Raw genomic sequence first — 24,129 nt, 5'->3', positions numbered from 1 at the left:
TGTCAAATAACATTTATCCTTTTTTTTATTTTTTTTTTTTTTTTGTTTTCAAGAACAGTGCGTGAATTATATATTGCAAGAATAATTTAAAAATAGGTGTGAATGCATATATAAGGGGAAGGCCGGAAAGGGTGATATACATATTCCCACAATTTTCTAGTTTCTTTTTTTTTTTTCGTTACTGTTGCTGCTGTTGTTGCTGCTGTTGCTGTTGCTACTACTATTGGTGCTGTTTTTTTTTTTTTGATATGCTTTACATGTCTGTAACATTTGTGAAACCAAGAAATTGTTTATTCAAAGCTCAAAATTACACAAACTTTTGCAAACAATATGGAGAGCCGCTTCTGATGCACAGATGCACTCCCAAAAATGCACATCTCTTATTTACAGCTGAAGTTACTGCAAATCATAATGGTATACAAAAGTAGTGCACAATTATTTTACCATTTTTTTTCTTTTTATTCTCATAATAATATACGAAAAAAAATAAGTGTTCTTTTGCATAACTGTGAATTTTCGGAGGCTTTTTAGGTGTAGTGAATTCTTATAGTTTACACGGAGTGGCTAGCGAGTTCACGTGCCTATAAAGATATACATGTGTGTACTTACACAAGTATATACTTATATATATGTATACTTCCACATGGGTGTACTTATGTATATTTACATAATTGTAAGGATGCATACATATTACACATTTGCATGCAATGTGTAGCATATTCGGCTAGTCCATTATGGGTATCAGAACATGTTATTGTGCACATGTAACTTTATCGTTAATCTGTTCATTCTTCATGTCGTGAAGAGAGTAATGCTTCGAACAGTTGGTTTCATATGCAAAATGCTGCATTTTTTTTTTTTTTTTTCAAAACATTTGTCCTTAAACAGTGTTTAATTGAGTCTGTGTTTGTGGTAATAATATTAGTGGTAGTGTTTAGTGTTAATGGTGGGTTTTTGTTTTTATTTTATTATTTTTTTTCCCTTTACAAAGGTTTTGCTACGTTGATTCTTTGTGTATATTACATGAATTGCTTATATTTTAACAGAACACATTTTGTCAATCTTGCTTCTTTTCTGATTATGTCTCTTTTTCATCATATGCACTAAAAAATTAATGGATATATTGTGATCTCATGCTTTGACACAACAAAGCACGGAGAGGGCATGTGTTGAACTAACAGGCGGGTAAAAACACACATACGAATAAGTATAAATATATATATATATATATATATGTATATACATATGTACATGCATATGTGTACGTAATGGCAGGAATGTTCGTGTGCACATTAATACATATGTATGCAGTTGTTAAATGTGTAGTAGGATACATGGCACTCCTCTCTTCCAGTCCTCTCCTTGCCTTTACATAGAAGTTACATAACGCAAAAGCAATCGCATGTTTTTGTGGTTGTTTTGTTAAAAATGTTCACACATAACTTTTTGCGTACACACATTCCTGAGGACGTATTATATATCCTTAGAAATGTGTAGACGTATTTTTGAGCACACAAGAATGAAAACACAGCACAAATTAAAAAAAAAAAAAAAATTACACCAGTGCACGGCAAGAAGTTCAAACCGTTTGGTGAAAATAAGGGATCTTTAATTTGCAATGTTCTTACTGGAAAAATAAAAAAATTATTTTCAAAAAGTGTTGCAAGTGAAGGGAGAACAAAAATAAATAAAATGAGGTAAATCAAATGGAGTAACAAGGTAAACAAAATGAAACAAAGCAAACAAAATGTATTAAACAAGGTAAAGTAAAATAAAGCAAAAAAGCACGAAGTTGTCACATGGTTACTATTTAACTGTGCTTGATAAAAAGAAATACAATAACGAGCATTTGGCAAATATTTTTCAGCGCAAAGATATGTTTCTTATTTAAACGCATTTTAGAGAGTAAAAAAAAAAAATAAAAAAAAAAAAAAAAATGAAGTAATAATTTTACCAAGAAAATGAAGAAGAAAACTGCAATAACAAACACGGAAAAATTAAACAAAGCAAAAGGCTTATATTTAGCTTACGACAAAAAAATAAAACACTTTGGTATTTTAAAAAAAATGTTATATATGTATATATATATATATATATACAGGTAGGTAAGTATATAGGTTTGTATTTAAATACCTTCTTTAAATAATGGCGCCTCTCTCTCCCCCATTACTTTGGGCCTGGTTGTTTCCATTTCGTATATATTTTACTCAAATGTTACACATCGTATGAGCATTTGGATAAAAATATACACAAAAGTATTTTTCTCTCCATTGAGGAATGTAATATTTTGTGCACAAAATAATTACTGCTTTGGAAACCTTCTTATTAGTACATATATTTTAAATATAAGTGTAGGGCAAATTAAGTTTCACTGAAAAAAGTGAACAAAAAGGCACAAAACATTTTGAAATGCAAAAAGCCTAATTTTTACTGCCATAGCAATTTTGGATAACCATTTTCTTCTTTGCAATGAAAATTACGCAAAAAAAAAAAAAAAAAAATTTACTAAATCTAAATGGTTTTCTTTATGTAGCAATTTTAACGCTACTAGATATTTTGAAATTTCTAGTTTTTTTTTTTTTTTTTTTTTTTTTTTTTTTTTTGCCTGAACAGTTAATAAAAAAAGAATGAATCTCATTTGGCATTCAATTTGTAATTTTGTTAATTATTCCATGTCACTTTTGGGAAAGTTGTCTAGTTTTGACGTTTTTTATATGAAGACAAAAACAAAATATATACAACGCATTTTTAGTGCATTATGTGTATTTTCTGTAATGGAGAGAAAATTAGAAAAAGTATAAAGACAGAACAAAATATGAGCAGCATAAATTGAAAAAAAAAAAAAAAAAAAAAGTGGTGAACAGTATTTTTTTTTTTTTCTCTCCTTTTTTACCTGTCAGTTAATAATTTATAAAGCTGCACCGTTACATTTTTACTTTTTCGACTTCAAAATGTGTACGTATTCTTAACAACAAACGGAAGCGGACATGAAATAATGTAAAAATGGAAAAGAGAAAAAAAAAGGGAACTAACTTAAGCAAACTCTTTTTTACATATAAAACAGTTGTAACCTCCCCCACACAGGTTTTCTTTTGTGTATACTTTTTTTTTTTTTTTTTTTTTTTTTTATTCTTCTTTTTAATTATTTAAATGTCAATTTTGTAAATTACTGTCTTAAATTAATTATTTTATGACGCATGACTTACACAGAATTATTATTACATTTATATATATATATATATATATATATATATATATATATATATTTTTTTTTTTTGTGAACATTAAAACTCGTTTGAATAAAAAAAAAAAATTGTCCTTAACTTAGTATTCATTATCGTGATTTTAATATGATAATGTCTTCTCTGATTGTACATATATATTTTTTTTGATTTTTCTCCCTTTTTAAATACATTTTTGTGTTGCACATATGCATGGATAAATATATTGTCTGGAAAGTGCCGCTCTCATGCCTTCAATGTGGTAAAAGTGTAAAATGTGCATGTTGTTGAAAAAGTACTCAATTTATCATTTTGGTGAATTTTATTATCTAGGTTGAGCAAATGCCACTGTCAAGCTCTGAATCGAGTATTTTCAGTGACACTGATTATGATGGTAGTAGTGAGGAAGAATGCAGTTTTATGAATACAGATGAGAATATAAAAAATGTGAAATTCTTCCATAAGATAATAATTAAACTGTTTTTGAAAAATAGAAAGTATTATGAACAAGTAAAAAAAATAGCACTTAGCTATATTAGTAAAATAGAGGACACCCAATTTTCGCACGTTCAAAATAGTGAACAGGGAATCAATGAAAATATATACAATTTTTATTTTGATACATATGATGCAATTGAATATGGGGAAAACAAATTAATATATTACATGCAAAATAATTTTCACAAATTTATTGATGTTATGAACAATTATTCTATTCCTTTTTTTTTCCGACTTATCTTTCTGAGTTGTTATTTTGAATTTCTTTCTAGTAAGGAAATCAAAAAGGATATAAAACACATTGATGGTGTGAATGGATATATCCATTCCTCTAGCAGTGATATCGACAATGGAGAATCAGATTCTAGGACGAAAGGGGAAAATTCTGTTTGTTTACAGAGGGCAAGCCCTAGTTGTGTTCAGCAGAATAGCATACTCGCGAAGAAGTGCTTTTACAACAAAGTGGGAGAAATGGGAGAAGTGGAGGAAGGTGAAGGAGTGGGAGAAGCGGGAGAATCAGAAGAAGCTGAAAAGGAGCATGTCGAAAAAGAATGGCGTTTCCGTGGCAGTGAAAGTATGGAAGAAAAAGACAGTATAAATTCTGACCAGTCAGAAGAATCAGATATAACTAGCGACAAGGAACGAAAAAAGGGTAGTACAAGCGAAGAGGACTCTTGGTTGTACGATTTTATAGATTATGATTTCAATAAAGAAAGAAAAATTATGGAAGAAATTGATTTGTATAGTGCTTGTTTGATAAAAGGGATTTTGTATTCATACAGGAGGTGCGCTTTTTTAAAAGATGTAAATACAAAAATAAAAATAAACAATTGCTTTAAAATGATTTTCGAAAAGCAGAATATAAAAATTATGTGCCGTGTGGTGAACGTTCCATATCTACAAGATATGCATATCAATTGTTTGCAGGAAATAAGAAGTAAACATATTGGGAAATTTGTAAGCACAGAAGGGATAATAACAAGGGTGGGAGAAAAAAAAATATTAGAGGAGTGTAAAAAATATAGATGTATGAAATGTGATAACATAATTAAAAAAAAAGCGATTCCTGAATTGTATTATAATACCCAAACTGTATTTAAGTGCCAAAATTCTCAGATAAACACGAATATACCACCTTGCTATAGAAATGATTTACTAAGTGAAGTAAGAAGCAAGGAAACAATTCTGAAAAGGAAATGTATGAAGGAAGATATGGTACAGGAATTTAGATGTGAAGAACAACTACTTTATATTAAAAGTGATACTAAGAATGATAATAAACAGAACTTTACAAATTATCCTAATAATTATAACTTAAAACGTAATATAAACAAACGAAATGCTAAACAAAATGGAAGCATACATAGCAATAATTGTCATAATAAGAATCCATACATAGAAAAAAAGTGCAATGGGACAAATTTCGAGTTTTTAGAAAGTGAAGTGAAAAGAGTAGATTATCAGGAAATAAAAATAAAAGAATCAAGTAAAACAAATATCCCATATTCTATTACAGTTGTTCTTTTGGAAAATTTAGCTGGAAAATATCACCCTGGAAAGAAAGTTATTATAAATGGAATTATTTTACGAAGATGGAAAAAATTGTACAAAGATATTAGATGTGATTCTGAATTATTTATTGAAGCAAACAATATAGAAGTTAAAGAATTAGAAGTTTCTAAATGCAAAGAAATATCCCTAGATGATGAATTTTCCAAATGTATAAACAATTTAGCAAGTAAGAGAAATGTCTGTGATGCAATGACCAATCGAAATAATAATAATTCTTCGAAGAATATATCCCACAAATCGGATGTGAATAACTACACAGGGGATCCCATAATATATGATGAAAAAGAAAATCCTTTAAAACCATTACAGCATATTGGAACTCGACAATATCCTTTTGCAAATCGGGAGGAGAGACAACAGCAAGAGGTGTCTGTACCGAATGATGATGAATCACTTCCATGCAAATCGTTTGAAAAAGCTTCTTTACACTCTTGCAAAATAAGTAAAAACAGAAATAAATCTAAGACGAACACTATCTATACGGATGCAAATGGGCAAGAAAAAAATTTATTTGAAAAGTATTGGCTTCTCTTTAAAAATAATAAACTAGAGGGCAAGAGGTACATATGCGATAGCTTATGCCCGAATTTATACAATAGTAAGTTACCCAAGATATCTGTACTTTTAGTATTAATCGGTGGAAACAGAATGACTGAGCAGGATTCTTTTTACAATCAAAATAACAGATGGAAGAAGTATTTCAGTAGGGGCAGTGAAAGGTTGGATTCGAAGTTGGGACCAAGCGATGGTGAGGAAGTAGCAGAGGAGGGAGTAGTAGAGGAAGGAGTAGTAGAGGAAGGAGTAGCAGAGGAAGGAGTAGCAGAGGAAGGAGTAGTAGAACAAGAAGTAGCAGAACAAGAAGTAGCAGAACAAGAAGTAGCAGAACAAGAAGTAGCAGAACAAGAGCAGCATCAGGGGCGGGGTAAATATGCTGAGGTTGAGATGGAGGGAAGAGGAAAATATGGTAGCGAGAAAAGAAGAAAACACAAGAATAGGAAAGGAAGAAGGAATTTTTCATCTGACAGTTGCAACAAAAGAACTTTGTGCCATTTGCTGCTTGTTGGAGATCCAGGAACGGGAAAATCACAGTTATTGAAAGAGGTACAAAAAATAAGCTATATTTGTATGAACGTATCAGGTATGTTTTGTACAACTGCTGGATTGACATGTGCAGCGATAAAAGAAGGAAATAATTTTATGTTGGAAAGTGGAGCTTTAGTTTTAGCTGATAATGGGGTTTGTTGTATTGATGAATTTTGTTTAATGAAAAATGAGAATAAAAATGCTATTCATGAGGCAATGGAACAATTAACAATTTCGGTAGCGAAAGGTGGAATAGTGGATAAGTTAAATTGTAGATGCACTATTATTGGTGCATCTAATTTTGAGTTGCATAAAACTGTTAAAGGAAATTTGGCTTCTTGTGATAATAAGGCCCTTATCATTAATCTTTCCTATGCTTTGCTGAGCCGATTCGACATGGTTGTAATAACAGAGGACAATAGTGAAATTGATTCCAAAATTGCTGATTATGTTTTAGCACAAGATATGAACACAAGTTTTTTTTCGAGTGGAAATGATTCTGAAAGGGTTGATCCATTGATGAAGGAAGGATCTGAGATTACAGGAATAAGTGGTGAAGAAGTAGACGTAGATGTTTATTCACTTGCTGGTGATGGAGGAGTAGTAAATAACTGTTCTAAATTATCTAGCCATTATTGTAATATACCAAATGTAGATGTGGATCCAAGAAAATTTATCATTACAAATTCCACAGATCAGATAAAATGGGTAAAAAAAAAAAATGAATTCAAAAACACTGAAAATGGAAAAATTATTTGGTCTAGCGAGAAACTAAGGGAATATATTCATCATGTGAAAAATAACTGTTTTCCGTATTTTAATAAGAATTCTAAATTGATATTAATTAGTTATTATTCCATGTTAAGAAAACATAATAATGGAGATAATGGAACAACCATAAGAACATTAGAAAGTTTAATCAGGTTAAGTGAAGCACATTCTAAAATGATGTACAATGACAATGTCTCATCTGATGATGTTATAAATATCATACTATTATCAGAGCTAAGTTTGCGTGGATATAAAATTGCTGTTAAAACAAATTCCAATAATGTACTTATAGCAAGGACAGGAATATTTGACAATTTAAATGATTCCTTGGTTTTTTATAACAATATGCATAAAACCTTCTATTCTTTGGATGATGTTTTGTTCTATGAGTCCCTGTACAATTATTTTAAAAAACTACTTTTAGAGAAACTCAATTTAACAGAGCGGGATGATGGGGTTATACACAAAATGGTGCTTCACTGATTTGGTCAGGCGAAAAAAAATATGCAAAGACACATACAGAATCTGCTCGTCTGTGTTAGGTGCGTCAGAAGACACCTGGGGGGGGGGGGGGGGGCCCCCGGTTACACTTGGCGAAAAAGCTAGACTTTTCTGTGTCACTTCAAAACATTTGGACTTTTTTTTTTTTTTTTTTTTTCTCCTTTTCTGCGTATTTTCGTTCCATTTTATAATTTGACAAATTATTGCTCTCTATTTTGAAACGCAAGCAACAAAACGGGAATGATGATGATGAGATTTTACCTGTACGGCATCCACCCTTTTTTTTTTTTTTTTTTTTTTTTTTTTATTTTATTTTATTTTTTTTATTTATTTCCCCTCCTGCATTGTCAATTTTTACTTGAAATCTCTAAATGTCGAATTTAATCATGACATTTGTATTTCTCATTTGCACCTCTCCTCATTTCCTAATTCTTTTTTTTTTTTAATTAACATCTTAAACATTATTTTTTCTCAATTGTCACTTTGTTTTTGCATCCTGCACTTGAGGCAAGTGTTTGTCGAAGTTGTTTACTTTTGGGAAACATGAATCAGTTGCAAAAATAACTTTCCTTTCGTTATATTACACTTGGCACTATTAAATAAGTTGGAAAAAAGGAATATTTTTTTTTCCCCACCCCTTTAACAGAGACGGCTTTATGGAAAGGTTATATAATTGGGTGACCTTATTTTTTCCCCTAATTTTTTGGCCATAATATTTACCCCTAACATTTGCCCATCTTTTAATTCCTTTTTGAGGGCAAAAACAGGAGTTTTACGAAAGGAGGCAGAGGGAAAATGGGTATTAGGCGTAAGCATCACTTTTTCTGCACAGAAATTTTGGGATATAATTTTCTCTCCATTTTCTGTCACCACAAATTGGGGGTTTCAATGCAAAAATGCACATATATATGAACATATACAGAGATATATATGTATACTTATACATATATATATATATATGCACAAGCTTAAGTGAAAAACTTGGACGAACTTATGTATCTCCTGTTTCGAATAAACAACTGTGCAGAGTGTGGATGTGGGGGAATAATAAAATATACGTTTAAAATCTGACATGTGGAAATGCGAACGAGTAAAGAAATCATACTTTTTTCGAAACTTAGTAAAAAACCTTCCGTTTTTGAAAAAATAGGCGAAGTATACATATATATATATATATACATATACATACATGTAGGAAACGTAGATAAAAGGAGAACAAATTAATGAGACTAAAAATAAGAAAAGAATGGATATAAAAGTGCTAGATGATGAAATTATGCTGTCCGATGGACGGATAATAAAAATACCTGTTAAACATGAGGACGAGAAAAACGAGAAAGAAAAGGAAAAGGGGAAAATAAAAGTGGAAAAAGTTCCAAATGTTTGGGGTAGTAGTGCAGGTGCAGGAAGTGACTATTTTGATCTTTATCGCAAACAAAGAAATCAAGAAAATGAAAGATTAGAGTTACTTGAAAAAAAATGGAAAGAATATACACAAAATCAAATATTTCAAAGTAAGAGAAGGGAAAAAATTGAATATATGGAAAAAAAAAGCTTAAAAAAAAAAACTAAAAGACAAATCAAAAAAAACAAAATTCGAGAAATGAGAAATAATAAGAAAGGAAAAACTATAGGAATCTCTGATATGAACAAGGAAAGCATGGATCCAAATCAAAAACACGCATCCTCTTCACTCAATTGTGATACGCTAAAATTGGAGGACCTGTTGTGCAACCCTTCCTCTAAGAAACATCAGAATTATCTATCTGTCCATGATGAGGAAAATTTGATCAATTCACAAAATGACGAATCGGCAAGAGTCAATGATGAAAAATTTTGTGCACCCACTGTGGACACAAACAACTTTCTCGTTCTTAAAGAGGAAGAGGAAGAACTGTTCTAGTCATCTGTGATTGCATATCTGATTGTTCCCAACTTGACAAGGAGGATATATATGTAACCACCCCTTGCATAACTCTAAAGCTAGAAATCTAATTTGTCAAAAATGTAAAATTGTGTGTGTGCACGAAGAAGTTTGAAAGTTAAGAAATTCCATCTTGGAAATATATGTACATACATGATATGTAACCTTTGGAAGAGGTCAAAATTCGTGGAGGGTGTGTGGGGGGTTTTTACATACCATAATTGGACAAGCATAAACACTGTTTATTGTTAATATATAATTTGCAACATATGTTTTGTTTTCTCCACATGTTTTTCACCAGTTAAGCGATTTGGGTAAGGAAGGAGAGTGGAAGATTCACTTTTTTTTTTTTTTTTTTTTTTTTTTTTGTTCCTTTGATGCAGAAACATTAACTACACCTATCCATAAATTTATCATTGCTTCACATCATCCCCGTTTAGTTTCATTTTTGGATCTGCCCAAATTCTGCAATATTTTTTCATCAACATGAAATTTGCTCTTGTATGCCAAGGCAACCTTCAATAAGCCAGCCTCGTTCAAATTCTTGCTCAGCACTTGAAAAGATTTGGGCTCATTATAGTGTTCTGTAAATTCCCCTGTTGGAATTACAATACTAGGGTAACCTGTGATGGACGCAACGACTGAAAAAATTTCCTTCATGTAGTTGTTGTACTGATATGGGATACCTTGAACATGATTTTGTGCATGTAAGATGTTTTTCTCATCCCTGTTTTTCGCATTCGCGCTTTTCTCATCCCTGTTTTTTGCATTCACGTTTTTCTCATCCCTGTTTTTTTCATTCACGTTTTTCTCATCCCTGTTTTTTTCATTCATGTTTTTCTTATGGATACTTGAAGAATCCTTTTTCATCTCCATTTTGCTACGTGAATGAATTCTTGTGTTGTATTCACAAGCCGTAACTCCATGAGTAATCAAATTGTTAGACTTTGGCAGAGAGGGTAGTAAAACATAAGTTACCTCATGAAATATTTTCTGAATGCTATGCTTTAATCTTCTCTTGGCACTTAAAAAAAGATTTCTTATATTCCCTTTCTGAAAACATGATGAGATTATGGACCCTCCAATAATCCTAGAGTGCACATTTTCATTTATCAAATTTGATCTTAATTGTCTTACAAAATTAATTGTACCATTTGAGTTAGGGATGTTGTAATTAATTCCATTAATCCTGGAAAGGTTACTATTTGCAATGGTCATAGAATACATATAATATAAATAAGTGTAATCAATTAATTTAAAGATATTTGTATTTATTAAAATTCCCCCCATTTGTTCGATATGTTGCATGACCTGTTCATAATTCTTACACACATTATCATCCACAAAATAATATTTTAAAAGTTCCTTACTTAGATAACCAAATTTGAAATTTCTCAAGGGATATTGCCCACTAATAAATTTTTCTGATAATGCATACTTTCTTAACTTGAAGTGAAATTTTTTTTTTTTTTTTTTTAAACTTGTTAAATCATTCTTATCCCATCCGCATAAAGCATCTAATAGTATACTACAATCATACACATTGTTAACTATCAAACCTACAACATCTGTTTCTTCATTATATGGTATAATTCCATATCTACTTATTCTTCCATAAGTTGGTTTTAACCCTATACATGCACATAATGCTGCTGGAGTTCTAATTGATCCTCCTGTGTCTGTATTAACTGAACAGTTAATAATTCTTGATCCTACACAACTTGCTGATCCACTAGATGATCCACCACATGACAGAGCATTTTCATTAAATGGATTTTTTACCTTACCACCTGTGCAGGAGCCCATTGCAAATTGATCCAAATGAGTCTTCCCTAAAATGATAGCTCCATGTTGATTCAACTTTTTTACAACTGTACTATCATACGATGGTTTATAATTTTCTAAAATGTCACTACTAGCTGATGTATGTATATTTCTTGTCACTATATTATCTTTTAAAATGATAGGAAGTCCAAATAATTTTGGTAGCTTATCCAAATTTTTACACTGATCATAAATTTTATATAATTTTCTGACTTGTTCATATATTTCATCAATGCTGTATATGTAGGAAAAGCTGTTGTACTTGTTTATATTTTCATTTGAAACTTTGTTAATAATGTTCCTTTCAAGAACATCTTTTATGTCTTTTTTGGATAGTATTTCTTCTCTTATTTTGTATATCTCGGAAGTGTTTAACTCTGTCGAGCTATTTTTAAGAGATCTAATAATGTGTGTGCATTTTTTTTTTTTTTTCCCCTTGCCGTTCATATTGGAATATTCGCATTTGCCCAAAATGTAAAATGAAGATTTGGCCCTTATCAACTTCTTACATTTATGTGTGTATTTTCTTCCATTGGATAATTTTTTTTTGAATATGCCTCTCTTATCATCCTTCAATTTGATAGCGTAAATTTTTGGAAAGTTCTTAAAAATGACCTTATCTATTACAAAGAGTAAAAAAATGTAAAAAAGTTTTAATCTTACTCGTGAGGAAGACCACAGCACAATTTTGTAATTACCCATTTATAATCTGTGGGACATTTCAAATTCGATTTCAGTGGGGAGATAACCACAATGGAATTTTTTCTTCATCAAACAACGTGATTATCACAACTTTCTGCTTCGGCATTTTCACTATTTGAAATTATTTCTTTTTTGTGCAAAAAAAAAAAAAAAAAACAGAAAAAGGAATAAGAGAACTAAAGCATCATTATTTAAGATTTTTTCCATAAAATTCTGTATACATTTTTTTTTTTTTTTTTTTTCAGTGATTTCTTCTCTATGTTTTGGCCTCTCACCAAAGTTTTATAAAAAAAGAACAAAGGAGAAGAAACACACTCATTTAATTTAGCCAAATCTATATATACATACCTGATGCACGTTCTGGTTTATTGAGTTATTATATCCAGTTATTTTTATTCTTCATTTTTTAATATTAGTTGGTAAGAAATATCCATGTGTAGGTAAAAAACAAATTCGAAAATTTTTTTTTTTTTTTTTTTTTTCTACATGGCTCTTCTCCTTTTATGTGTGTTATATAAACGGTCTATTTTTCAAGGAATACCAGAAGAGGAGAAACATTATTATATTATATATATTACAATAACATTTTGGAGTATTCTTAAAAGAATTTCGTGTTAAATTTCAGTCCAATACAAAAATCTAGTAATATAGTGATAAACTTGTAGAGTGACTAACCCAACATTTTAAGCGTTTAAAACGTTTTTTTTTTTTTTTTTCCACCATTACAAGTACACGTGCGAGAGCAACACAACTGATGCATGGTGGAAGGCGGTGCGCATCTACTCCTACCTATGCTGCATATATGTATGTTTGTATATTTGTATGTATTCTCACTTTTGAGAAACCCCATTTATAGTAAACAGGAACATATATTTTCACAAATTTCTGAGTTAACTAAGTTGGTCTACCCATCGCATGCACACCGAGCAAGGGAAGAAGTATTTCACCCCATTTTTTGAAACACAAATTGGTCTCAGCTCACTCAGTTCATTTGGTACTCATATAGGAGCAACCATAGCTGTATCAATCCTAATCAGGTTTTGTATCATGTTTAAAAATATGCACTTTTGGAAAATGGTACAATGGAAAAAGGCACATCAAAAGGATGAAATTCTCTCAGATCACTTCGCTCTTTCTCTTATGTGAGGAATAAAAAAATGTATATTGAAATGTTTTTTATTCTTCTATCAAAATTTAGTAAAAGCGTGTGTGTGACCTCATGGAACATGCACGCATGCATATATATATATATATGTATGTATCTGTGCCTGCATGTGTGTATACCAACTTTCTTGTCGTCTTACAAAATTGAGAAAATCATCTGCTCAACGTGAGTTGTTCTGTTCACAAGGGAGAGTGAATAAGCCCGTGGGCATTTTCCCCAATACGCCATCGATAAATTTGGATATGAATTATTAAAAAGTGCTCGATAATTGTAGCTCTTTTTGTAAGGAATAGAAAAAAAAAAAAAAAAAAAAAGGTCCTGCTTTGTGGTGGGGGCAGGGGATGCTCATTCATTCGATATTATGTATTTGTTCATTTATTTGATAGCAATCTATTTGTTCAGTAATTTATCTGCTTAGTAATTTGTTTGTTATCAATCTGTTTGCACAGTAATTATTTTTTTTTTTTTCCCTTTATTTATTAATTATTCTTTTTATTATTTATTCGCCCATAAATTCATTTATTCACATGCTTGATTAATCATTTTTCTCAAGAAAGTAAAAAATTAAATATTGGAAGAAGGGCTGCATGTTCTAGTATGATTCACCTGTGAACGTTTAATTTTTTTTTAGAACACTATTAGCAGTTCAGTAGGAAGTTTTACTTATTCTTGTAAATGATCTTATGCATTGTGGTTGCGATGCGTGCCACCTTCGATGTGTTCTGTTAGCACTCTCTAATGCATGTCGCTTTGAAAAAAAAGAAAAAAAAAAAGTTTTAGTTTAAAATTTTTGCTTTTCCCACTTAGGGGGAGTTGTTTTGTTTATTTTGCACTTTTTTTTTTTTATTTTCATCCTTTATTGAAAGATTTAGGAGAACACTTCTTAGGGTTTAGCTCCATTTTTTTTTTTTTTTTTTTTTTTTTTTTTTTTTTTTTTTTTTTTTTTTTTTTTTTTTTTCCCACGTTGCACTGTTATCACAAAATTTTTAACTTTTTTTTTTTTTTTTTTTAATGTCACCTTGTGTAATTTTTTTAAAAATTATATTTTCCCTACTACATTTGTTTCAAAACAAGTATATGAAATAGTCGATAAATATTATATCTCCCTTTCACCAGAATTAAAACGGATCTAAAGAGAACTTGTCATGGTTGGATATAATGGACATGTTAATTTAATCAAATATTTACTTTAAACATTTTTTCAGCTATATACATGTGCATGTAATAATACATATAAAGGGGGCGTGGGGGTAGAATGTTACACAAGGGGAGAGACATGGAAAATCAGCATCTCAACAGAAGCAGAAAAACAGAACAGAATTACCAAAAAGGTCAAATCTACCTATTACAGAATTTTCTTACACTATTGATAATTTTACTAGATGTACTATTGCAGGTTAAAACTATTTTTTAAATCAAGTGTAAATTTTGGGACAGGTGTTCCTTCGTTTGCACACGAACATTTTCCATTGACAAATATGCACACACTTTTGTACACTTCTAATGTTATAACGTTTTTTTTTTTTTTTTTTTTTTCTCCATTTTTAGCACAAAATTGATTTCTTAAAATGTGGAAAATTAGTGGAACCCGAATTAAATATTAGTCATCCCCGGAAGTTAGCTCAAATGGCTACTAAAATGAAAAAGAAAATTTCACAAATAGTTTCTGATACTCCTACAAATGAAAATGACAAAAAAATATACAGTGGAAGAAATTTTAATCTTCCATTTGGATGTTCGAATGAAGAACTTTCTGGAGAGTTGACAGAAGAAGAAATAAATAAGATGATTAGTTCGTGCATATTTTTTGTAAGCAATAAAAAAGCGTATATTTTATTTTACCATTATAATAATTACCTAAAGAAGACATTTACAAATATGATTAAGGATTTGTCGAAACAGTTTAAAGACTTGGCTTTAAAACATGGAATGTCAGAAGAAGAACGAAAAAAAATATGGGAGAACTGTGAAAAAGATCTTACATATGAACTCATAAATATGGATGACACTGCTGTGAAGGCATTTTACTTTTTTGTCAAAAAGCGGGTGTTTTATTTGTCCCTTCGAGAATTTCTCATACGTTGTAAGGAGTTCTGGTACCTAACCATACGAAAAAATCAGGAAAAGTGGCTTCAAATTTTGACTCAAGCAGCGAGAAACTGCAAAAGAAAAGCAACAGAAGATGTGCAGAAGCAGGGACAGACACAAATGAAGACCCAGAAACTTGGACAGACTCAGGGCTCAACGAAACGTCAGCTTCAAAGTAAAACATCCTCAGTTAAGAAATAAAATATGAACAACAAAGTGAGAGTGAAAAGACATTAACCAACGGGGGGCAACAAAAAAAAAAAAAAAAAAAAAAAAAAAAAAAAAAAAAAAAAAAAAAAAAAAAAAAAAAAATCATAAAATGAACAAGAAGAAAAAGGTATCATCACCTAAAGTATGTTTATATCATGAGAATGCCTCCCCCACCCCTAAATGATGTAAAAGAACAACCATGATTTCTTCACCATGTACATATATTAAACATATATTAAAAATTGTTTAATTTCTCTTACGAGGTCTAAAAGAATGTTAAATCTTTGCATCACCTTCTTTGCATCACCTTCTTTGCATCACCTTCTTTGCAGCTTTCTTTGTATACTCACCTATCTGTATATCCCTATGTAATTTTTTTTTTTTTTTTTTTTTTTGCAAATATAATTTGTTACAACTGCGAATTCTTCCTACTTTATTGTTTTATTTTATTTTATTTTTTTTATTTTTACACCATTTTGTCTATAATCGAAACGGAATAAGACATATTTATGTTAATTTCATTTCATAAAAATTAGCAATTAAATATATGCAATAAACATTAAACATTAGACCGAAGTAGTAGTAATCAAGTACGGTTGATTTAAACATGCAGAATGGTAGTATTTCTTCTTCCTCTGGTGTAGGGGTTTTCCAACTGGGTGTGTTTCCATTTGTGTTTTTCTTTCACATGTGCGTAGGGAGAAACTTGGAAAAAAAAATAAAAAAAACAAATGATGAACTGATGCTAGTGGATAGATACTGTTTATGCTTTTACATCTGCACAGTTCGCAAATATGTATACATATATGTGCACATGTGTGTACACCCCACTGATACAGCAGAACATGTGAAAATTTTGATAAATTCAAAATAACGGACCCTCGTGAGAAAATTGAGCAATGATATGCCGAATGAAGCGTTTCCATCAGTAGATTGACATAATAAACTTTTTAGACCAATTTCTCATTATATTGAAGAGAAAATATGTTGAACATAGAAAACATTGAATAAGTAATTTCATATTATATGTACACAAAAGGAGAAAACTGATAAAAATTTACATATTTTTAAAAATTATGGACAATCCGAGGGATGATGGATCAGGTAAATGTATGGGTGACAAAAAATAATCTAGCCCCTTAATAAAATGAACAAAAGGGGGAGGAGGGGAAATATGCACATGCTTTTATGCCTCATTTTGGCACAACTACAAAAAAATTAAGTAAAATGAAACTTAGCAAAATTGAGCGTAACAAAATAGAGCGTAACAGAATAGAGAGTAGAAAAATAAGTTCAATTAAACGGCTTTCGTGTGATTATATTGATGTTATAAATTAAAAAAATAATAAATATAACAAAGTAGCCGCTGCTTTCATGTCAAGCTAAAACAATGTGTGTAACAGATTAAAAAGAAACAATCTGCATTTGCAAAAATGATAGAATTTTCTTTTCTTAAAACTTTGTATTTTTTATAACGGTAATTTCTTCAAAAGGGTATAAAAACGTTGATACATTTTAAAACGTGTTTCAAAGCGTTTAAGAGAGAGAGAGAGAGAAAGAGAAAGGGGGGAAAAAAAAAAAAAAATGCCATTTATACTAAATCATAGAACAATTCACTAATTGCATAAAAAAAAGAAAAAAAAAAAATGTAGAACACAAAAGTGAAAAAACAAAAGTTAATGTTTTTTTAAATCCTCATTATTAAGAATTTTTTTTTTTTTTTTTGTGGCCAAAGGTTTGTGCATAAGAATATTTGTAAAGTTTAGTTTTGCAATTATATAGAAACATACACGCACATGATCTATGCAACGGTGGTTGTATTTATTGTCAAGAGCTTGTAGCAGAGGAGAAAAAAAAAAAAAAAAAAAAAAAAAAAAAAAAAATCTATGCCTTATATGTGCACGTATATATATATATATATATATATATATATATATATATACTTCTACAACCATTTATGAGCATATTTTTTCTTGCAATGAGAACATCCACACCCCTATCTACTGCCTTTTCCCATTTTTTTATTTATTTAACTATTCAGCTTCTTTTCTCCTTAAAAACTGAACAGAGGGATGGTAGAAAAAATCTTGTTCTGCATTTATCCATAATAGCGTGTCGACGTTACACTTATAGGTTAATCTCTTTTTTATTCAGTAGTGCACAATTCTTCTATTTTAAAAAAAAAAAAAAAAAAATGTAATTAAGTAGTTACATAATTGGGATGCTTGAAAAATAGTTCCTTCTTTACATTTTTTCTTTATATTTTTTCTTTTTCTTTTTCTTTTTCTTTTTCTTTTTCTTTTTCTTTTTCTTTTTCTTTTTCTTTTTCTTTTTCTTTTTCTTTTTCTTTTTTTTTTTTTTTTTTTTTTTTTTTTTTTTTTTACGCCCCCTCTCCCCCTTCTTTTCTTCATTTGACTTATTATTATTTAATAACATTTTCCCATGTTTTCTTGTTTTTCAAATTAACAGTTTTTTTTAATCGTGCCCATTCATTTTGTTGTGGTACACCTTCAAGGATTGCACACATGTTCTCCTTTTTCGATTTGCTGCTACATCCTTTCTCCTTTTGATGAATAAACTAACTTTCGAAAAGTATCGTCCCTATGTTATGGGAGAAACGGGTGCCATAAATATTAAGTAACCTGCACGCACATCTATCTAGAACTACATCTGAATCTGCACCTATGCCTACCCGTTTGATGCATTTTTTAGTATCCCTCAATTTTGAGCGCTCCCCTTATCTTTCATGATTCATAGAAATGCCAGCTGCATTCCCATTAAATACACGTAATAGAACAAACACATCCCTACCTCATCTTAGACGTGAAACATTCAAATCTCAAATAGTAGAAATTTATATCCCATAGGGAGAAGCAGTACAGAAAGTGGAAGAAGCTGGGAAATCTAAAGAAGCTGAGAAATCATATTAACCTTCTTGGAAGAAAACATTTTTGGTTTACGGAAGAAATGTTGACGAAGGGAAATCTAAAGGCGTTCAGCAAGTTCTCGAGACACACAATCTACATCTTACTTTTTCTAATTCTGGCCATTTTGCCATGGAGACCCATCATAGTGGTAAAGAACATGCTAAACCAAGTAATTTACATCTACTTGTACATGTATTATTTTTCACATATTCGTGTGCATACAATCACATGCACAATTTATGCACATTTCTCATGAAGATTTACACGCTTTGGATGAACTAAATTTTGTCGTGTATGTACATGTAGATACAAGATGACACGACATATTGCATACACTGCACCAATAACAATGCCTAATGGTATTTTTTTATGACGATTACACACTTACACTCCCTTCACAGAAAAAATGGAGAACCTCAAAAGGAAGAACACTAGCTTCAAACCTTGAACCCAAGGAGGAATATCGAAGAGTACAAAGCGGTAATTTCAATTCTCCAAGTTTTGCTAATACACTTTTAGAAACTTTTTTAAATGAGTGGGAAAGTAATGCAGAAAGGAGCAGTGCAGAAAGGAGCAATGCAGAAAGGAGCAGTGCAGAATGTTGCAATGCAGAATGTTTCAATGCAGAATGTTGCAATGCAGAAAGGAGCAATACAAATGGTGGGAAGACACCACTAGAAATTTACGAGCCAGATACAATCAGAGAAGTGTCTAGGGAGGAATTAAACAAACGAATTGCATACTGTGGTATGCTTGTTATTAACAAAAAAAGGGCACATGCTGCAATTTATGCGTATATTAATTATTTAAAAGGAAAATACTATAAAATGTTAGCAAATTTAAAGAACAATTTTCTAAATCTAGCATCTACACATGGATTACCTGAAGAACTTCAAAATATATATTGGACACAGTGTGAAAATGAACTTATACGAGATCTAAAAGTAGCTGAAAACATATCTCAAAAGCATTTTAAATTGCTAATGGATAATAAAGTAATTTTCACCTTACATTTTAATTGGACTCTTGCTGCACATGAGGCTTCATGGTTTGCTGACATGTTTGAAAAGGAGCTCAAGTGGAATAGAATTCTCCAGGACAGAATCAATAATTATGTCTTAGGGTAGGGTCTCCCTGGGTTTCCTTTCCCTCAGGTGGCCTCTAAATTTTATTACTCCCATTATCGTTACAATTATTTCTTTCACTATTGTTGTTACAGTTATTTCTGTCGCTATTGTTGTTACAATTATTTCTGTCACTATTGTTGTTACAATTATTTCTGTCACTATTGTTGTTACTATTATTTCTGTCACTATTGTTGTTACTATTATTTCTGTCACTATTGTTGTTACTATTATTTCTGTCATTATTATATTTTTTTTTTGTGTGTTTGTGTGACCAACATTTGAAGAACTGTTATATGTTTATATCTTCTCCGTTACCTTCTTCCGCTTCCCCTCCGTTTGGTATGGATTGCTATAGAACCTACATGCAACCTCAAAACAGAAGTATGTGAAAGAGTAAAGAAACACCACACGGTACATATTGTATAATTCCTTAAACACAGTTATGTATGGTTATATATTCATACATGCATCGAGCATTTTCTACACTTGGCAGAATAAAGTGGGGGAATGTATCTAATAGAACTCCTTAAACTGATACGTATGCATATGTATATTTAACAAATACACACATACGTGTGTGGAAAAAATACAAGCGCATGCATAGACAGATATACATGTGTATGTAGACATGTATAGACACATTTATTTTCCTTATTAATTTGATTTATACATGACCTCTAATCAATGCACTTTTATGCCAATTTTTAAATAACTTCTATCATCTTAAGTTTTACAATACCGACAATAGTTTTTATGCACAGACTTTTTCTTATTTGAAATATTTGTGTTTCTATTTAATAGAAGAAAAAATCAATTGTGGTTAGCTATGGTACTCAGTGCTAATATACATGTATATATATATATATATATATATCTGCACTCATTTACAGTGTCCCTAACACCTTTTAGGATACAAATATTTTCATTTCTTGCATTTGAAAATAAATAATAAAGTGGTGTTTCTAGTTCCATAGTCCCAAAACATGCTACTCAAATTGTGTTGCACATGCAAACTGATGGGGAGAAGCGAATTCTTTTTTTTTTCCTTGTCCAGAAAGTACGTGCGTGCGAATCTCCTACTACTCAAAATGACATTTGTTCTAGAAGCGTATTTAAATATGTCTACTGTAAAATAGAACCGTTAGAATTGCCAAACTGTTGGAAGTGTTGAAACTGCTAGCCATGTTGTACTCCAAGGAAAATCGATTGCTTGTGTATATTTGCACAAACATAATGTTTTCACCTATTTGTGCTCAAATAAAAGTTTCAAAGGTGCAAAAAAAAAAAGAAAATTCAACGAGAGAGTCGTGGAGAGTCAGAAGAAAATTTGAAGCCATCACAAATTGTACAACATTACAAATTATAAAATTGTTTAAATGTGGAATTCATCAAAAAACGAGAAAAATGGCCCTCTTTTTTTTTTTTTTTTTTTTTTTTTTTCCTTACTCTTTTTAGTGCTTGCTTTAATTACTCTATGCTCTGGTTGTCCGTTCATTGTGCAACAGTGCAAGGTAATTTTACTTCCACATGCATGGTGAATTATTTCGGAGTTGAACAGGAGAGAAGGCTCAACAAATGTGTACTTAATACATATAAATATATGTGTGTGTGTATGTGTGTATGTGTGCGCACCCCATTTTAAGAAGACAATTAATTTCTGGTATGTCTTTCGCTTAACACACAACAAACTTAATTCTCAACTTTAGCTTTCATTTTTTTAAACTCCAGAATTTTTGCAATAGTCAACTAAAAATGCACAGCTTGTTCACACTGCACTTATTTTTAGCTACTTGAATGTTAAGAAAACGGAGAGAGTAACCTGGAAGGGCAATTAGAAAATAGAACTTTAGAATTTGAACTTTAAACTTTGAAATTTGAGCGGGTGACTTGCAAGGAGAAATTTTTTTCTCTCTCTCTTCTCCTTCCCTTCCGTGTATGCATGGAACTACCCTTTAACCACGTGGTCAAAATGCCAAAATTAAGCGAACGTGTTGACACAAATGAAAATGTAATGTTTTTAAATTTAAAAAATAAAATAAAGTTCGGTTTATGAATTCTATATTAAGTGATGTGTGTGCATACTAACATAGATCATATATATATATCTCCTCATTATAACGTTATTTTTTGAAAACAAAAAAGCATGGTGGATATATGAACATATATGAGGAAATATATATATATATATATATATATATATATATATATATACATATGTCGATGCATATTCATAAGAGACAAAAACACATAAGTAAGTTTTCATTAACCCTAAGTTTGCAAAATGTAACTCGCGTAATACAGATCGAAGATCACGAAGGTATACATAGGTCCAGCACTAATTGTAGGTAATGTTTACAAAAAAAAAAAAAAAAAAAAAAAAGCTGAAACAAAAAAAGTACTTTGGATATCAAACGATGTGTAAATTACGTAGATTACACAAGTACAAACTAATGCCATAATATATGAAATGAATTAAATAATTTTGTTATAACCAAAAAAAAAAAAAAAAAAAAGAGGGACAATATTCCATATAGGGTAATAATATATATGTATTGTGAACCCCTAATGAACACTTTTATACATTTCCATATGTACATGTTCAGATACATCATGTGTACATTTTCATATAAAAGACGGAAGACATATTAATAAATATGCAAAATAATTAAATAAAAATACATTTTTATTTCATTCCTCACCATGTTTTTGTCGTAAACAGATGGGGAAGTAATATACACCACTGTGATAAATTTTTATTTTATTTTTTTTTTTTTTCCTTTCTTTTAAAGCTTCTTTTTCTAGAATTTTTTTTTTTTTTTTCCTGTCTCATGCATTTGGAGAAAGAAGCAGAGGTACCACAGGAGTGTATAAACAAAATATGTAAAGCTAGAAAGACATACAATTGTTACACCTCGGAAAAAAATCCAATATAGACAGGCATTATTCACCCCCCTTCTCAAAAAAAAAAAAAAAAAAAAAATACTTTTTTAAGACACTCAGTTTCGTCAACCAATTTGGTTACTACTCAGGAAGTTTTTGTAATTTATAATTTTCAATTTTCTCTTTCAAAATGACATCCCAGATGGTTTTCTTTTTGTTCATACTTGCATCCCACCAAATATTAAAACGATTTACAAAATCGAGAAAACTTTTTCTCATTATTATTTCTTTTTTAAATATTGGATAAAAATGTTGTTTAGAAATTATCTCCATATATTCCATATCATCCATAAGTTCATCATAACATTTTGTCCAAATCTCCATTTGAATTTCTTCTGGTGCGTTTATTTTTAATGCTGTTTCTTTGTATCTTTCCCAAATTTCATTTATCATGTCACGAAATATTTTCTTTTTATATTTAAGTTGACTAAAAAAAATAACACAAGCTTTTTTCTTACTAACTGAAATCAGACGCAAAATATCAATCTGTTTCATTAGTTCATCTATGTTTACATTTTCCATACTTCCCAAATCTTCACATTCTATTGGAAATTTGGGGATAAATGGAATTTTTCTTTTAAATAAATGTGGCTCGTCTTCATGTTTTTGTTCGAAGTCATTTTGGTCTTCACTTTGGGTTTCAATTTTGTTCTCCATTTGGGTTTCCATTTTGTCCTCCATTTGGGTTTCCATTTTGTCCTCCATTTGGGTTTCCATTTTGTCCTCCATTTGGGTTTCAATTTTGTCCTCCATTTTTGCTCCTACTTGATTCTCATTTTTTCGTGTCCCTCCTGCACTACTCCAACCTCTCGTTTCATCATCTCTGCTTCTAATGGTGAAAGACTTTTTGAATACATCCTTGAGAGTCTTCTTCACTTCCAATTTATTATCTCTTTGTCCTGTATATTTCTCATACTTCTTTGGTACCCCCGTTTCATCTTTTTTCTTCTTTCTGTTTAACCCAAGCTGCAAATTTTGATTTCCTCCAATGTTACTATCAAAAAGCAGTTTTCTTATATATGATGAATCGTATATATTTATCAAACATCTTGCTATCTTCAGTTTTGGAAAAGAGATGGGTTTGGATTTCCACAGAGTGTTCTAAGAATATGTAGGTGCACGTGAATAAGGGGATGGATGTGTCAGTGTGTATATCTCAGTATGTGTATTAATACATGTATATATGCATATACGTAGTACATGCTTTGAAAAAAAAAAAAAAAAAAAAAAAAAAAACTCCGTAAAAATTTGTCTCATAAAAGGGGAAGCCTTTTACACAAATATGCAAGTAAGGAATTAACTATACAATTTGTTCACAGTGAGCATCGAAAGGAGAAAAAAATAATAATTGTACTAATAGTACGGGTAATAATAATAGCAATAATTGTGCAATAATTATGCAATAATTATAACAATTGGGTAATAGGTCTATTCTCTCTTAAAAATGTAATAATTTCTTACTAATATCAGAATATTTGAGTTGATTGACAGGAATATGAGTGTTGTTAGTATGAACATTTTTAATTTAAGCATCTTTCCCTTCAGTTGTTAAGTTAGTGGAAGGGGGAAAAAAAAA

At 30.5% G+C, this 24,129-nt stretch overlaps 6 protein-coding genes across 6 annotated transcripts; 4 read left to right on the top strand and 2 right to left on the bottom strand.

The window, feature by feature from the left end:
• Positions 1 to 3,563: 3,563 nt before the first annotated feature.
• PGO_051970 (DNA helicase MCM9) lies at positions 3,564 to 7,628 on the top strand (the record flags this gene model as incomplete). The annotated part of the gene is made up of 1 exon (XM_028686575.1): positions 3,564 to 7,628. One exon carries the CDS (start codon positions 3,564 to 3,566, stop codon positions 7,626 to 7,628), a length of 4,065 nt encoding a protein of 1,354 aa, XP_028542376.1.
• A 1,264-nt stretch (positions 7,629 to 8,892) lies between these two features.
• Positions 8,893 to 9,549, top strand: PGO_051960 (hypothetical protein, conserved; the record flags this gene model as incomplete). The annotated part of the gene is made up of 1 exon (XM_028686574.1): positions 8,893 to 9,549. The coding sequence occupies one exon, from the start codon at positions 8,893 to 8,895 to the stop codon at positions 9,547 to 9,549; it is 657 nt and encodes a 218-aa protein (XP_028542375.1).
• Positions 9,550 to 9,996: 447 nt separating this feature from the next.
• On the bottom strand, positions 9,997 to 12,096 carry PGO_051950 (glutamyl-tRNA(Gln) amidotransferase subunit A; the record flags this gene model as incomplete). Its single annotated transcript, XM_028686573.1, has 1 exon — positions 9,997 to 12,096. The coding sequence occupies one exon, from the start codon at positions 12,094 to 12,096 to the stop codon at positions 9,997 to 9,999; it is 2,100 nt and encodes a 699-aa protein (XP_028542374.1).
• A 2,441-nt stretch (positions 12,097 to 14,537) lies between these two features.
• On the top strand, positions 14,538 to 15,550 carry PGO_051940 (RAD protein; the record flags this gene model as incomplete). Its single annotated transcript, XM_028686572.1, has 2 exons — positions 14,538 to 14,657; positions 14,810 to 15,550. The coding sequence occupies 2 exons, from the start codon at positions 14,538 to 14,540 to the stop codon at positions 15,548 to 15,550; spliced, it is 861 nt and encodes a 286-aa protein (XP_028542373.1).
• Positions 15,551 to 18,526: 2,976 nt separating this feature from the next.
• PGO_051930 (RAD protein) lies at positions 18,527 to 19,613 on the top strand (the record flags this gene model as incomplete). The annotated part of the gene is made up of 2 exons (XM_028686571.1): positions 18,527 to 18,634; positions 18,888 to 19,613. The coding sequence occupies 2 exons, from the start codon at positions 18,527 to 18,529 to the stop codon at positions 19,611 to 19,613; spliced, it is 834 nt and encodes a 277-aa protein (XP_028542372.1).
• A 3,021-nt stretch (positions 19,614 to 22,634) lies between these two features.
• On the bottom strand, positions 22,635 to 24,086 carry PGO_051920 (RAD protein; the record flags this gene model as incomplete). Its single annotated transcript, XM_028686570.1, has 2 exons — positions 22,635 to 23,654; positions 24,015 to 24,086. The coding sequence occupies 2 exons, from the start codon at positions 24,084 to 24,086 to the stop codon at positions 22,635 to 22,637; spliced, it is 1,092 nt and encodes a 363-aa protein (XP_028542371.1).
• Positions 24,087 to 24,129: the final 43 nt, after the last annotated feature.

Source organism: Plasmodium gonderi (assembly GCF_002157705.1).
Source record: "Plasmodium gonderi DNA, contig: Chr05, whole genome shotgun sequence".
NCBI lineage: Eukaryota > Apicomplexa > Aconoidasida > Haemosporida > Plasmodiidae > Plasmodium > Plasmodium gonderi.
Note: the sequence above shows the minus strand (reverse complement) of the source record. Positions and strands in the feature narration are given on the sequence as shown.